The 16017-nt window shown below is 41.2% G+C and overlaps 1 protein-coding gene across 1 annotated transcript in view; it reads right to left on the bottom strand.

Annotated features, from left to right (window-relative positions):
• Positions 1–16017, bottom strand: part of pde4ba (phosphodiesterase 4B, cAMP-specific a) — a 231833-nt gene that overhangs the window by 68347 nt on the left and 147469 nt on the right. Inside the window, exons 4-6 of the mRNA XM_079505866.1 lie at positions 3646–3840; positions 2050–2086; positions 1405–1475 (exon numbers count right to left, since the gene is read on the bottom strand). Coding sequence (XP_079361992.1) covers positions 1405–1475; positions 2050–2086; positions 3646–3840 — 303 coding nt within the window. The remainder of the gene's footprint in view (positions 1–1404; positions 1476–2049; positions 2087–3645; positions 3841–16017) is intronic.

Here is a 16017-nt window from a genome sequence, read left to right as displayed (position 1 = left end):
CGGGGGTGAGCACTCCCACTGCGGAGTGCATCCCTTCCCCTAGAGAAGCTGGATGGTTTCTTGGATCTCTTCCAACTCTGTCATCCCGTGTCTGACACCAATGTTTGGATGGATGTGTTTCTGAACCAAAGGAGTAGTCATGACGACTTTTATTATGGGAATAGGCTACTCTTTATTGTGGCAAGCTCCCAAAACGCCCAAACCAACTCACTCACATAGCACCAAAGGGAGGGAGGAGGTTCTCCCCCTGAAGTCACCGCATCACTCACGGTTTCCCCTAATATGAATACAACATAATAGGCAGAATGAACCAAAGACAAAAAATGACCACAACAGTGACAACACACTCTCATAGTAAATAAATCAATAACGCAAAAATAAAACAATAACAAATGTAGGCAGATTAGGCACACCCGAGGCAAGCTGGAAGTCTCGTCATCCATTAACTGTTTGGGATGCTACAGTATTGACTGATGCTGCTATGGTTCAATTCTAAACTGTAACCTAAAATAATACTCTCCTCTACTAATAACTATTGTGACATTTTTAAATGCAGCACTCTTTTCAACCACCACAAGATGCAATGCCAACAGACAGATTTTATGTCTTAACCACTTAAACCCTCTAAAACGGACCTGAGTTGGGTTGTGCGCGCTTATCCGACACACCATAGGACCGACATGTGGAAACAACGATCAAATTAAGGTTGGCAAACATGTGCCGAACATTTGAGGTAGGTTGTTGTTCTAATGACAGTTGGACCAATAGTATGTCACTACACCACATCTTTGCTTTTTGTGTGTGTGTGTGTGTGTGTGTGTGTGTGTGTGTGTGTGTGTGTGTGTGTGTGTGTGTGTGTGTGTGTGTGTTTCACCCCACAGTGAAGCTCTCCAAAACATAGGGATTCCATTCATACCATTTTAAACACATTGACGTAAGAGGCGGAACTGATCTTTTGATGCTGAGAAATACAACAACACCCGTGTATTGAGTAGCACAATGCCACATCCCTTTTACCACAAACAGGTAAAAGATTAATGCTTCAGATACCAACTCTCTCTCTCTCTCTGTGCGTGCGTGCGTGCGTGCGTGCGTGCGTGCGTGCGTGCGTTATTCTGTGTACGTGTGCTTGCGTTCACAAGGCATGAACATGTGCCTTGCTCATCCAATGACACTGCCATGTGAAATGTTGCAGTGTTTCAAACCTGCCAGTTTAAAGCTCAATGCTTCCACCTTGTGGTGATTGAGTGGAACTATATAATTTTCCTCCTTGGTATATTAAAAAAAACATACACTACCTGCTGGTGCTACCCCACTACTGTAAAATACAGATTTAACTAGAGGTGTGTAACATGCTCTGTAAATGAATAAACAGAAGAGCAACTTTAATTTATTAACACATACTTGTTGGAGGCACATTGGACATTGGTCAGGACGGTGAAGTTGTTTCTTACACTTCGAAGGCTTGCCAGAACCTATAGAGAAATGCAGAGATGAACAGAGAGAGAGAGAGAGAGAGAGAGATCTTATTTCATTATCTTTTCATCTGTAAACTAAAAAGTGTCATTCCAACATTGGGACTAATTATAATTTTGAATTAATTATTATAATTTTAATCTATTTTCTTTAGCAGAGGGGGTTGTCTTTCTGTGAGGGTCCATAACAGTACATAACAGTACTGAGTAAACATGAGACGAACACAATAGATATAGCATATTTATACTGTATTGCATGCTTTCAGACTTGGATGGTTAGAGCGGCGCGATTACATACAAAGTCAATGCAAAGACGAGAAGTTGCGCGAACGGGCGCGGCGCGACCTGGCGTGGCGTGGCACAAACGGGGCGAACCGAGCGAATATATACATTCAGGTCTGAACGCAGCTTAAGAACACTTTTTATTGTAAGTCTCTTGTTTTGTTTGTTTGTATGTTTTTGCAATTTTTTTGACCAATCTGTAACTTGCTGGTTAAATATTACTGAAATGCCTGTATACCAAAAATCATAATAAACAGATGTTTTAAAAAAAAAGAACACTGGGATTATTTACCTGAGCAAACGGTGTTACAATCAGGTCATCACCATGTCTGTGAACACAAACAAAACACATTTTTAGCAAATGTATTTACGTATAGCACCAACATTAGGACAAATCAAACGGCAAAAGTATACGCGTCCCTCCGTCCTGCGATACATTACATGTAGGTCTACATCTCTCACACACACACACACACACACACACACACACACACACACACACACACACACACACACACACACACACACACACACACACACACACACACACACACACACACACACACACACACACACACACACACACACACACACACACACACAAACACACACACACTCTGACGGCTTGGAGCCAACTTGGCCATCACACACTTTAAGTAATGAGACCAACCACCCAGAATGACCAAAGCACCTTCACCCAAAGTCAATGAGAAGAGATGGACTGGAGGCAGCCAGGAACATGGAATCACTTTGCTACAGTAGGAAGGGATGTACTGTAAACACTGTAATGTAAGGTGTTCCATCTACTGCAGATTTGGACTCCATGTCATGTTATGCAAGAAGTCTAGCTAGTTAGTATAACGGAGGAAGTGCACCTGCACTTTATGTCCATGACTCATCAGTTAGATGTGAAGTTAGAAGTGTCACTTCTACAACGGAGAGGTGGTTCACTTCAGGAAAATGTCTGTCCAGTGTCCACACAGTAAAATATGAATGTACTGTACGTATGTATAGAGGGTATGCAGTATGCACGTGTGACATCATCATATACGTAAACACCTACTGAGTGGCAAAACACTACTTTCTGGCCTTGACAGCTCATACATCCAAACAGAAAAGTCCTATCTGATTGCATTAAACAACATTAAACAACGTTTAACTCACTTTGCCTTGATTGTATGTATACCCTCTATTTATAATTCCAGGAATGTACAAATAAATGTATTGTACCCTTAGTTAAATGAACACTTTGACAGTGTATTAACCCATTTAGACCTGAAGACAATTCCACAAATGCCTTCTAAATCCTGACAGTTTCTATGTTTCTATGTCAGTGGTTCTCAAACATTTTCATGTCAAGGACTAAGAATATATGTAATTGGCCGCCGACCCCCATCTGAAAATATGTTATTCCAAGGAACCCCCAGAAGCAAAGCTTTGAGTTAAAAATTAAAAAAAAAGAAGTTCGAATATATATTCGCGGCACCAAGTATTTTTCAATAGCTAAAGCATAACATAATGCTATAAACACCAAAAGGGAATGGGTTAACATGAACACTAGTGTCCCTATTCTCGGCTAAACATTCGGCAAAAATAGCTGATCTACAAGCTTGTGTGTGTGTAGATCACCTATTTTGGAGGAAATATTGATGAGGGAAATAATTTGCAGACCAAGTATAGAGCCAAGGGGTTCCCAGGTCAACAACGTATATACAGGCAGAGTTAAAATGGTTAATTCTCTGTATATGTACTGCATGTGTTTGTGTGCACATGTGTGTACCTGCCCAAACAAATGGCTGTCTGAGTGTTTGCCCGCTGGTTTGCAACTTTGCATATCTGTGTGAGTGCGAGTGTGAGTGCGAGTGTGAGTGAGAGTGCGAGTGCTCACAGTTCAGAGGCGATGGATGAGTTTCGGGACATAGACTTGGGCGACAGGTCGTAGTCGCTGTCTGAGCGGTAGAGGAAGGACTCTCGGCGCTGGTTGTGACCCGGGAAGTTGGTGTGGAGGACCAGACCAGAACCCGGAGAGGCCTGGGGGTCCAGAGGGCTGCAGCTGGCAGACGGGCCATTCTCCACATCAAAACTGCAACGCAGAAAAACACACAGATCGTTTGGAAAGATTAGATTTGTCTCTGGCTTTTCGGCTTGAGTTGAGCAGATGAAACAGGATTAGCGACTGGTTTTAGGGTCACATGGGAACTTCACGAAAGAGCACCAGCATGCTCATATTGTGTAATTGAGTGATCACTGGTACTGACCTTTAACAATAGGTCAACTCTATCTTGATATTATGTAGGATTATATGGTATTGTATGGTATTGCTGTTATGTTTCATGGTGGGAAATTCAGACAGCTGAGGTAACATACAACATAGGTTTTGAGATCATTTCAACCTATGCAAGGTATGTCGCCCAAGGCTTATATCTTCAAATGTAAGAATATTGAAACAATCATGGACAATTAAAATTCCATTGAAACTGCAGCAAAATCATAAACATTCAAAAAGGATTAATGTATGTAACGCCTTGTACATACATAGGTACCTTCTTCCATCACAAAGATTATTTAGGATTATAAAGCCCCACCTTCCATCACAAAGATTATTTAGGATTATAAAATCCCACCTTCCATCAGAAAGATTATTTAGGATAATACGATTATAGTTTGTCTTCTACTTTTACCCTGTACAACACTTTGGTCAATCTCATTTTTAAATGTGCTTTATAAATACATTTAGATTTGATTCTTAACAACTCTCTTATTAGGTTATTATTGTTAACGAAATGTAACAAAAAGAGGCAGAGGAAACCAACTTTGCCTTTTTTATTTATTTAGAAGAAAATAATAAATAGCCAATCTACAAGCTCACAACATGTCGATGTAGATCGGCTAGTTGAACTATTCAAAACTTATTTTCAAAATAGTAAAAAAAAATAGTTTAGGGGTTGACGGAAATAGAGCCGTAAGGACTAGATCTTTTACTAGTCCTTACCCGTTCTGAATATATGAACAGCAAATGATGTTCAGTGTGGGTAATGCAATGTAATAGATCACATTACTGATAGGGGGGAATTGTTTACAGATGGTCTAACAACAACAGGGTTTAAGTCCACCCGGACGGGGAATTGCCTTGGCAACAGTTACAATCCTGTGCACTTTTATATCTGTTGGATGATCATAACATTATGAATACTTGTGATGGTGATGTTCAGTGTGAGCTGGCTTTCAGGTGCCTGTGCCACGCAACCCCCGCGATGCTTCCCAAAAGAAGAAGTTCTGTCGACTGACGCAAGAGTAGCTAGTAGTAGAAGTGTGTCCCAGTATTAATCTGTGTCCGTCCCAACAAGCATTTCACTGGTGCCCCGGAAGTGGACAGACAGACAGCGATCGGTGAATTTAGTAATGATGATACTGTATGTTTTGCGGATAGTTGCTCATCTGCCCCCTCTGTGAATACACTAAGTTTCTAGTGCCCCCCCCCGCGCACGCACACACACACACACACACACACACACACACACACACACACACACACACACACACACACACACACACACACACACACACACACACACACACACACACACACACACACACACACACACACACACACACACACACACACACACACACACACACACACACACACACACACACACACACACCAGGGGCGCCTAACTTTGTTTCCAGGTGGGGGAGCACAGATTTGGACTAAAAAATGTGCGTGCATGTGCCTCGTGCATGCGCGTTTTCGCGCATTTTCACACGGAAAAGTGGCTTTTACTTTCCCTCTCCACACGCAAGTTATATGAACAAACTGACAAAATGCATCATAAAAAGGCATAGGCCTATTTAGGCTACACATGACATTGGCAAGGCGCCGATATCAAAACAAAACATATAAATTATAGCCCTATTATACAACAGACGAGCTGACAGCGCAGCTGGGCTCGGCGACCCCGGTGTTGTATCGTTATCATTCATCATAGATCCCTCCCCGTCAGAATCTAATATCTAACATTAAATTGCAGCAGCATTCAGCAGTTCAGTTGGCACGGCGGCCATAGTAATTAGTAAATACTATATTATTTCTCACTGCAATAGTGACTATTAGAGAAATAATATAGTTAAATTGTAAATGCTTTACCTTAAACCCCAAATGTGCTCTTGCGCTCCGGGGTGGTTAATTCCCTCATCATGGCATTTACTGTATATCCAACGTGAGTTACGTGTCCAGAATGTCATTATGTAGGCTACGTGAGGGTAATCACTCATTCTCTTCTGAGCCATGTTGACAACAACAACACACACATTCAGGCTGACCGGAGAAATTCAAATCCGTGCGCCCCGTGCGTAAAGGTAACCGGAAATAGCGTCAGCAGCAGAGCAGTAGCCTCGGAAACCCAGACGTTTTTATTTCCAGGGAGAAAAAGCAGAGCAGAGACGATGATAAAAAAAAACCCCAAAAAAGTCACACAAATGTAGTTTAAGAATACTATTTATTTTATCCTCCAACCATTTTTTTAAATTTCCTTTTTTTTGGTAGGCTACTGCACATTCATGTCATGAATAATAATTTAAGAAATCATAGCAGATTATATGAGTTAAAAAAAAAGGATCTCAATTCCACAGCTGTGGAAAAAACTTCCAGCTGTAGTACAGTCATGGCCGGCCTGTAGATGGCCACCAAAAAGAAAAAGATATTCTGGTATTTCACACAGGTGTTGCCAAATAACTAATTATCTTGCCAGTCAGATGCGGATGCGCATATGACATATCTAGGTCATATCAATTTAATCAGCAGAGCAGTGCTGCTTCTCTCTCTGAGTCTGCACACACTGACTGACCAGCTAAAATGTATGCCTACTTTAAAACATAATAATATGACAGCAAGCACAAAGTAAGTGATTCACACAGGTGGGCAAGCCGGGCATTATTGGATGCAATGCGCGAATTAGTAGCCTATTTATTTTTTAACACGCAGCATCCCTCTCTCTCTCCCTCTCTCTCTCCGCGCGTGCCGCGCTCACACACACATAGACAAACACCCTCTCCTCCTCTCTCTCTCTCTCTCTCTCTCGCTGTCGCGCACCGTGCGCTTCGAGCATGGGGGGGGGGGGGGGGGTATTGGTGGGGTCGCAATGCGACGGTTCATTTTAACATGGTGGAGCAGCTGCTCCGTTTGCTCCATGGCACGCACGCACACACACACACACACACACACACACACACACACACACACACACACACACACACACACACACACACACACAAACACACACGCACACGCACACGCACGCTACAGTATGTTATTCGATAAATGATACTGTTATAATACTAGATGATACTGCTCCTACTTTACATTCAAAGCACACCTTCACAGTACATAGTTACTCATTTTGTGTTGATGATTTCTTGAATATGAAATAGAAAATGTGAAACCTGTATGGATGGAGGCATAGATGAATGAAGGGATGGCTAGTTAGAGATGGAGGAATAAACAAAGGGGCTGAATAGATGGCAGGATGGATGAAGGCATTGATAAGGAATGGATGAAGTCATAGTGCTGTGATGCCAGGAGTTTTACATTTCTCTCTGTAGCCAAAAGACAACGCTACCCATTCCCACAATGAATACAAGTTCAAACACTTAATCAAGCAAGAACACACAGTTCATTTACAAGCTTATTTTAAAAGCAATTGTTCAAAAGGCAACAATGAATGTAGGCTATCCTTTTTTTTTGGCATAATGAGTGAGTGTCCGCAGGGAGCCTGGTAGGACTGAGTTCAATCCCTGGCTGAGTCATAACAAAGACTATAAACATGACTATAAAACGGTACCTGATGCGATGCGAGAGTGCGGTCTAGCCAACACCAACTTGGGACTGAATCACTGCCCTGCACACTCTCCTAACTCTCTCCTTAGCTCCTTTCCTTAGCACTCAGCATCAAAGGTTGGATTGGGGGTAAGTCCCTGCGACATACAGGCCCATCAAGCTGCTTCATGCTACACAAACAGAAGATAGGCTTCTGATCTTTGGGCCACATGGCTCGGGAACCATTGGTTCGCAAGGCTACTTACTATTGTGTTTTTAAGCCTGTTAAAAAGAAATGTGATTTTCAGGACAGGAGAGGCACGAGGGTGGAAATATTTGAAAAAAGCACTGGCCCAAGAGGGGCTCCATCAGAAATATTGCCATAGCATACATACAAGTTATTGGATGTTATTGCCTTGGCAGGACTGACGAATAATTGCCACGCTGGGGGTCCCATGTAGTGAGCCCGGTATTGTCCTGGGAGTGTCGAGATACGAATGGGAAACGGGTCGCTGTTGAGGCGGCGTGGAAATCGATGATGGCGGGGGGTTGGGTCAGCATGTGGCCGAATTACTGTATGTGGTGATCGACCTCGCTCGATCGATGACACTGGAAGCCAAGTATGTCATAGCTGGAGAACGTTGTGGCTGGCTTCTGGCATTGCGCGTCAAATGAGGAGGAATGACTTAATCTTATGGTGGAGAAAAACGGGGAGCCTTGCGAGTGGCGCTGCATACCTTAGCATAGACATGCCGAGGTATAAATACACCTCACTGATTAAAGAGAGGAGATATTGCAGTAGTAACTCTGAAAGGTACTTGGAATCAGGTTGAGTGAGGGAGGAGCGATAAGATGGAAGATGGATTGGTGACAGGTGAGCGAGGAGAGGAGTCGTTATTTTGAATCAGGTGAGTAGAGAGAGATTTATCAGTTGAGTGATCAGATTAGCGAGGAAGGGTGATATTATCAGGCTTGTCTTCCCTCCTGAATGTTGTTCTAACGCCATTAATATTCACATGGCGGACATTCTGCCCTTGCTTCATACTATGACGCAAGGGCAAGATAGCCACCATTTGAATTATCGTCAGTCACAACTGGAATAGCAACACAAGTGACTAGAAGAATTTAAATATATTGCATCACTTCAAAGTAAAATGAGGAATATTTGATCCTGCACATGAAAAGCACCTTGTTACAGTACAATGGTTCTCAATGTGGGGTGTTCCTGGGGTCCCCAGCTAAATGTTGCTAATGGTTCGAGATACCAGGGTTGTAGCTCTTTCGGAGCGGGAACTCTGGGGGGTGGGAGGGGTAAAATACTCATTTGTGTAGTATATATATATATATATATATATATATATATATATACTGTGTGTATATACATACTGTGTGTATAATACCTCAAAAAGGTTGAGAATCACTGGTCTAGTTCTCATGTCTGTTTCCAAGCTCCAGGAGGAAGTGACATGTGAACCTATGAAACATTCCCTTGGTTCACATGAAAGGGGTCTAGTCTTAAGAGAACCGGACTTGAGTTAAAACTGTACTTTGACAGTTTTCCCCCCGTCCATACCAAATCTCTTCGGCAAAAACAGTCGTTCTACAACCTCCCATTCTGAGCTTGTAGATCTGCTATTTTTGGCAAATGTTTCCCGCAGAATGTGGTTGCTTTCAAGTGGCTAAAACAAACAGACATCACACATCCACCCTAAAGGCTCGCTCGTCACTACACATTCAAACAGACATTGAAATCCAAGGTAGACAGCAAAATCCTGAGTATAAATACTGTATAACTGTCTATGCATCTGTGTTTAGTCTCTGATGGCTAAACATTACTTTTAATGTTCAGAAGGTGCAGATGTTAGTCCTATGCTTTTCCATTTGAATCGTAATCGTCATCATGGAAAAAAACAACAACACAAAAACACAAAACTACAACTACAAACTGCAAATCATTGAAACTGTCCAAGAATAAATACATAAATGATCTCTATGAAAGGGAGCAGTGGTGTGTGTGTATTTAGTTCATGCATGCCTGCCTCTATGTACTATGCACTTTAAGGTTGATTGCATCTGCGGCCCCGAGGTCATTTCTTTGTGTGTTCTGATCACGTGTGCACTGTGCAGACGACTACATTTAAAACCACGGCAGGCAAGCCTCAACGACCACAATACACACACACACACACACACACACACACACACACACACACACACACACACACACACACACACACACACACACACACACACACACACACACACACACACACACACACACACACACACACACACACACACAGCTGGCCATCGTCTTTTCTCTTATCTCAAAAAGAAAACGGAAAGCCTTCTAGCGGTGACTTTGTAGCCAAAGATGACAGCTCCCCAAACACAGGAAAGTTCAAGAGGTTGACGTCACAAAGACCAAGTGTCCCCTTTAGGACAAAGGAGTGTCTCTCCCAAGATCCATCAAGCACAGGACCTGATACAGATATAGATAGCAACACTTAATTTGCTAAGACTAATATTATGGTATCATTGCTTTAAAAAAAATAGCATTGACAGAGATAGCACGTATGAAGCACACAGTAAAATCTTCAGTGGTAATTTAACACTGAAAGGGCCCTATTATGCATGTCTTAAGTACCAGGTCTTATTACTTAACTTAAGACCTGGAGGCGTGATCAATGCCATTTGGCTATTCTGAGTGGCCAAACAGCATTGACCACGCCTCCAGGTCTTAAGTTAAGTCATAAGACCTGGTACTTAAGACACGCATAATAGGGCCCAAAGTGTACAAATGGATGTGTCCATTTGGCTCTATTTGTACATTCTCAGAGTTACAAATGGAAAAAATAATACTCATGATTTGACTGTGTAGCCTTCAATCACGTTTAATACTCATGATTTGACTGTGTAGCCTTCAATCACGTTTAATACTCATGATTTGACTGTGTAGCCTTCAATCACGTTTAACCCTGAAATACTGCAAGTCCAGGGAATTGCGGTAACAGCGTCTACCATGACTGTTGTTCATCATTGCTAATTGAGCATAAAAGCTCCCGAAAGGCTGGTTGGTAGAAACATAATTGCATAATAATAGGTTTTTGTTTTGGAACACAGAAGTAATTTGGCCTCTTTTGTATTTGGCTTGTAGTACAGGAATAACAATAAATCCTGGGGGGAAATATTATTATGAAGGAATGTCCAGCTGCTCTAAGTATCAAAAATAACAAGAATAAAAACTCAAAACACATCATTTACGAAAAAACTAAAAGTAACGATATGGAGATAAGAGTTTTCTGCTCGGCAGCAACGATGTAAAGTTGTGTTCTTTTTTTGAATGTGAAGTAGGATAAGAATAAAAAAATCTTATCACATTTCACCTAATACGTCTAGTTGATAAGACACATTTCACTACCTCTACCTCTGTAGCAGTGATGATAATATAATCTTGTGGATTATTAAATATAAAAGTTATGGGACATTTGGGAACTAGGAAGCTGTCTAGACTGCAACACATTAAACATATGGACAAAGCTACCACATAAGTTATAAATGCTGTTGGGTGTTTTATTGGACATTTTCTTGTATTTGTAACAAGCTCAATCTAAGCTCGATCTAAATAACCCCATGAACCAGCGGAATAACGCCCTCTAGCGGCAGTGACGTCAGACTTCAGAGCTATATCCCACCACATGCACAACAGCATCTGTCAACGACAGCTTTTGGAGAAAGAACGCGGATGATTTACAGAATCCAAATCGTTCCCAGATTATATCATGGAACTTTTGGACTACTTTTGAGGGGATTTAGCAACATGTGAATGCGAGTTAGAAGCTCAGCAATGTTGATGTTGAGTGTAATGACGTACATTTGTGGGTGTACAGTGTGGATAGTATTACGGTACATGGACGCAACAGTGGGTGTTTGAAGTTGCTTTTCAATGATACTTTCCCACTATTTTCCTATTTGTACTCTGTGATGACATACAGTACAGCAGCTGTAAGGAGTCATGTTTATACAGTAGGTATTATGACCATGAGAGCTATTGGGAAGTGATTACTGTGACCTCAGGATGACCTCTGGTGCGACATCCTTCCTGTTAACATCCTGTGACATGAGTCATGGGCTGATGTACGTACGGATTGACTGACTGACTGACTGACTGACTGACTGACTGACTGACTGACTGACTGAACAAACGAATGAATGACTTAAGTTGAAGTAGTTGTAGCCTTTCTTTAAATGATCTCAATTATCTTTAACTGAACAAATTAAAGGATACATAGACGTACAGTATACAGAACAACTCAAATGCATTGGCTACAATCTGATTGCGAACGCAGTGAGCATTTACTATGAGACCCAGCAGATCACGTCTGTGTGTGTGTGTGTCTGTGTGTGTGTCTGTGTGTCACGCTGTAACACCACCCGCCCACCACCAGAGGGCGCAGCTGTATCACACACAAAAACACACACACACATGCACGCACGCGCACACACACACACACACGCACGCACGCACGCACGCGCACACACACACACACACAAAAAACTTAACTTAAAAAAAAACTTAACTTAAAAAAAAACTTAACTTAAAAAAAAAACGTAAAAAGGAAAAACGCACACACACAAAAAACTTAACTTAAAAAAAAACTTAACTTAAAAAAAAAAAAAAAACTTAAAAAGGAAAAGCTTTAAGGAAAAACTTAAAAAAAACTTAACTTAAAAAAAAACTTAACTTAAAAAAAAAAAAAAACTTAAAAAGGAAAAGCTTTAAGGAAAAACTTAAAAAAAACTTAACTTAAAAAAAAACTTAACTTAAAACAAAAAAAAAAAACTTAAAAAGGAAAAGCTTTAAGGAAAAACTTAAAACAAACTTAACTTAAAAAAAACTTAACTTAAGAAAAATCTTAAACACAAAAAAAAGAGAACTTAAAAAAACCTTAAAAAATTACGTAATTTATTCTAATTGTTGTTTTTGCAATTCACGAGCTGTGTTCGCTTCCCGCGTTCGCGCGTCTTACTTGTATATTATCTACTGTACCTTACAGTCTTTTGCACTTTCCTTTGGGAAAAGCTAAAGTTGAACGTACAGCCTGGGCCATGGCTCAGCGGTCCAGGCACCTTGGCTGGTAATCCAGTCTGGCAGTGTGCCGCCGGTTCCCGTCAGCCTTTACTGCATGTCACCCCCCCATATCTCTCCCCATTTCCTGTCAGCCTACTGTCTGTCCCTCCATAAAAAATATAAAATAAAGGTGAAAGCCACAAAAAAAAAAACATTTAAAAAAAAAAGAAAATAACAAATTGACAAACAAAGAAAGGGGGAGGACTCAACCAAAAGCAATGTTTCTGAGAAATAACATGACTGTCCCGCTATGAAAATTTTATTGTTTCCAGGTAGAAAGGACACTGAAGGGAGTTACTGGAAGCAATGTGAGATAATCCAACATGACAGCATTAGCTGGACAATGTGCTTTTTCTAAAAGAAAATGTGTTCATAAAAATCCACCGTAGACATGTTATGAGCTACTTCCTGTTAAGAAATTCCTTGCAGATTATTCTGTCAGAGTTTGGAAGCACTCGTTATCAGTAAAGCAACCTCCTGCTGCCCACTGCATTACATGTGCAAATTCAAAACAGGTGGTACGCAGGGATGTTGAGTGATATCCAACGAGCACTTCCAAACACTAAGAAAGAAAATAACCTGCAAGGAATTTCTTGACAGGAAGTAGCTCACATGTCTACGGTGGAATTGCAGCTAGAAAGAGGATACGGTAATTCAAGCTTTTCGTACAGCTGCAATGTTGGTGAATTTGACGTTGTTTAATACAATCAGAACAGACTTTTGTATTTGGGTGAATGGGCTGTCAATGGGAAATAACACATAGTTACCCCTTGCTGGCAAGATGGACGCGGTCTGCATATGGTCAATGCATAGACATTTTGGGGTCCTTGACATGAAAATGTTGGAGAACCACAAGCAGCCTGCTGTGTGCTGGACTGCTGGTACAGCCGTTAAAGAAAAAGTTGATCAAATAATGACTTTCCTGTGATCATATCAGCTAGCAGTAGCAAAAATAAAAAGTTGAATTTGTGTGTGTGTGTGTGTGTGTGTGTGTGTGTGTGTGTGTGTGTGTGTGTGTGTGTGTGTGTGTGTGTGTGTGTGTGTGTGTGTGTGTGTGTGTGTGTGTGTGTGTGTGTGTGTGACATTGCACGTGAGGCTGTTTATGCACTTGAATGTCTTCCGCTGCTTGTTCTGAAGAGTGGAAACCAGGGTCTGGCTCTGTGTCTGGCTGTCTGGTACAGTAAGTGGTAGTCATGGTTACAGCTCCTGTTTGTCTCAGTGTTACCCTCAGTGTCAAACGGAGGTTTCTTAACAATTGGGACCCTGCTAAGATTGTTTTAATTAGGCTCTATTATTCTCTGAGGAATTGTAATAACCGTAAATGTTGCGGAAATGAACAACAAAGGCCTGGAATGAAGTCAACAAGTTCACAACATCAATGCTAGAATGAACTAGGTTATTTTTTTCCTTTTTTTCGTAAACAACCACTGTTTTTGGGCATGTCATTATACATAGGTAGGTAGGCAAACAAATTAAAATGTATCTTCCAAAAATTGTAATCTTCTGGAAGTCTTGTGAGATGAGACTTTGTCTGTGTTTTGAGACACAGCCTTCGTATCAACACTACAGCAAGTCAGTTGGGACACTACCGCTGTAGACTGCATGCAGAGATGCTGAGGAACATAATATCTGCAAAAATATATATTTTTGAGTGGATTTAATAGGCGATAATAAATCAATTCAACGCTCCCATTCTAAGCTGCGGAGGGACTCGGGTGAGTGGACAACAATGACCAATATGACAAATATCAATTGTACTAATCTGTAGAGGATAGAATAACATTAGAAAACTTAATAAATACAAAAATACAAAAAAACACAGACATACAGAGTGACCATTATCATAGAAAGAAAGAAAGAAAGAAAGAAAGAAAGAAAGAAGAATTAATCCTGAGGATATCGTTCATGTGAACCAATATATTTCCCCAACTCTGGCCCTAAAATGAAGGGCAGTTCGATTACCTTTTACAACCCAGGCCCCAGTGGGACATTTCTCACAGGGGGATTCATCAGGAAACTGTCTTTTTTCACAGAGCTTGACATTTAGCTGAAGGTCTATTTTGGGAATAGACCTCCTGATCATTTCCTAACATCCATCTATGCATGTGGGTTGTTGGAACAGTGCACCTCCTTCCGTTTCCAAAATGATGCAACTCTCAAATGGATTACAACAGTATTACATCAATTCCAGCTCTGGAATTGATGTAATACTTTGACGGGGATCTTTGACGGGGATATTGGGGGTACAATATTGATGACATCTGTATCAAATGATCAATACCCGAGAAATGTCCCACAAAGAAGACTTTAGGTTTCCATTTCTAAAGCAAAAGTGGCAGTCAATTTGTTGGTATAATCAACTCAAAATTCATAAAAATTACTTATTTGAAGCCACCACAGAAAGCAGACCCAAAGAATATTTATTATTTATTGCGACCGCAGGTCCCATTTACTATGAAAACGTGTAGGCCTATTTCCCGTAATTTTGTTAGTTAGTTAGTCACATCACGTGATATCACGTGACATCAATATTGGCCAGCAACTCTACATCTCACCTCAAACCTCAAACCCTTAGATCTCCATATATGGAGCTGACCTTTTCTGACATTCCATATGTTGATCCTTCCCCATCCATCCTTCCTTCGATGTCTCCCTTTTGACTGATATCTGTCCATTTAAACTCTAGACTGGCCTGCCCCAAAGTTATTAGTGCAGCTGCGCCTGGCAGCAGACAAAAACTAGAGTTAGGCCCGAAAATTAAGGCCCGGCCCTACCTGGGCCCTCATCAAACCCTGTACACTCAAGACACTGCCCCCGCTGCCAGATCTCCATATATGGAGCTGACCTGATCTGACATTCCATATGTTGATTTCACCTCATCAAACCCTGTACACTCAAGACATGCTCATTATATGGCCAGTACAGAATTCACTCCATATGTTGATCTGACCCCCCATGCCAAAGCGCCAACGCTCGCCCAGCAGTCTGCTGTCACCCAGGCGGATGCGTGCACACAACCTTGCCCTTTAGGGCGAGGTCGCTTCTCGCCCTCAGGCATCTTACTGGTTATAGTGTATATAGAATATACAATAATGCCACAACATATCTAATAATGTAAAACAGTTGGATACTGCAGTTATTATTAGGAAATAGGACAGTAACAAAACTAGGACATGTTATATATGGATACTTGGGTAGAAAGTCATATAGCAGATGCTCTCATTTGGCATCATTTACAGTCTAAGCACACACAGCACATGAAATACAGAGTATCTGTATCTGTGAAAGCTGTGACACTGATAAAGACATGATAA

This window comes from Electrona antarctica (genome assembly GCF_951216825.1).
Source record: "Electrona antarctica genome assembly, chromosome: 7".
NCBI classification, from domain to species: domain Eukaryota; kingdom Metazoa; phylum Chordata; class Actinopteri; order Myctophiformes; family Myctophidae; genus Electrona; species Electrona antarctica.
The sequence above is the reverse complement of the archived record's forward strand: the minus strand, read 5'-3'. Positions and strand labels throughout refer to the sequence as shown.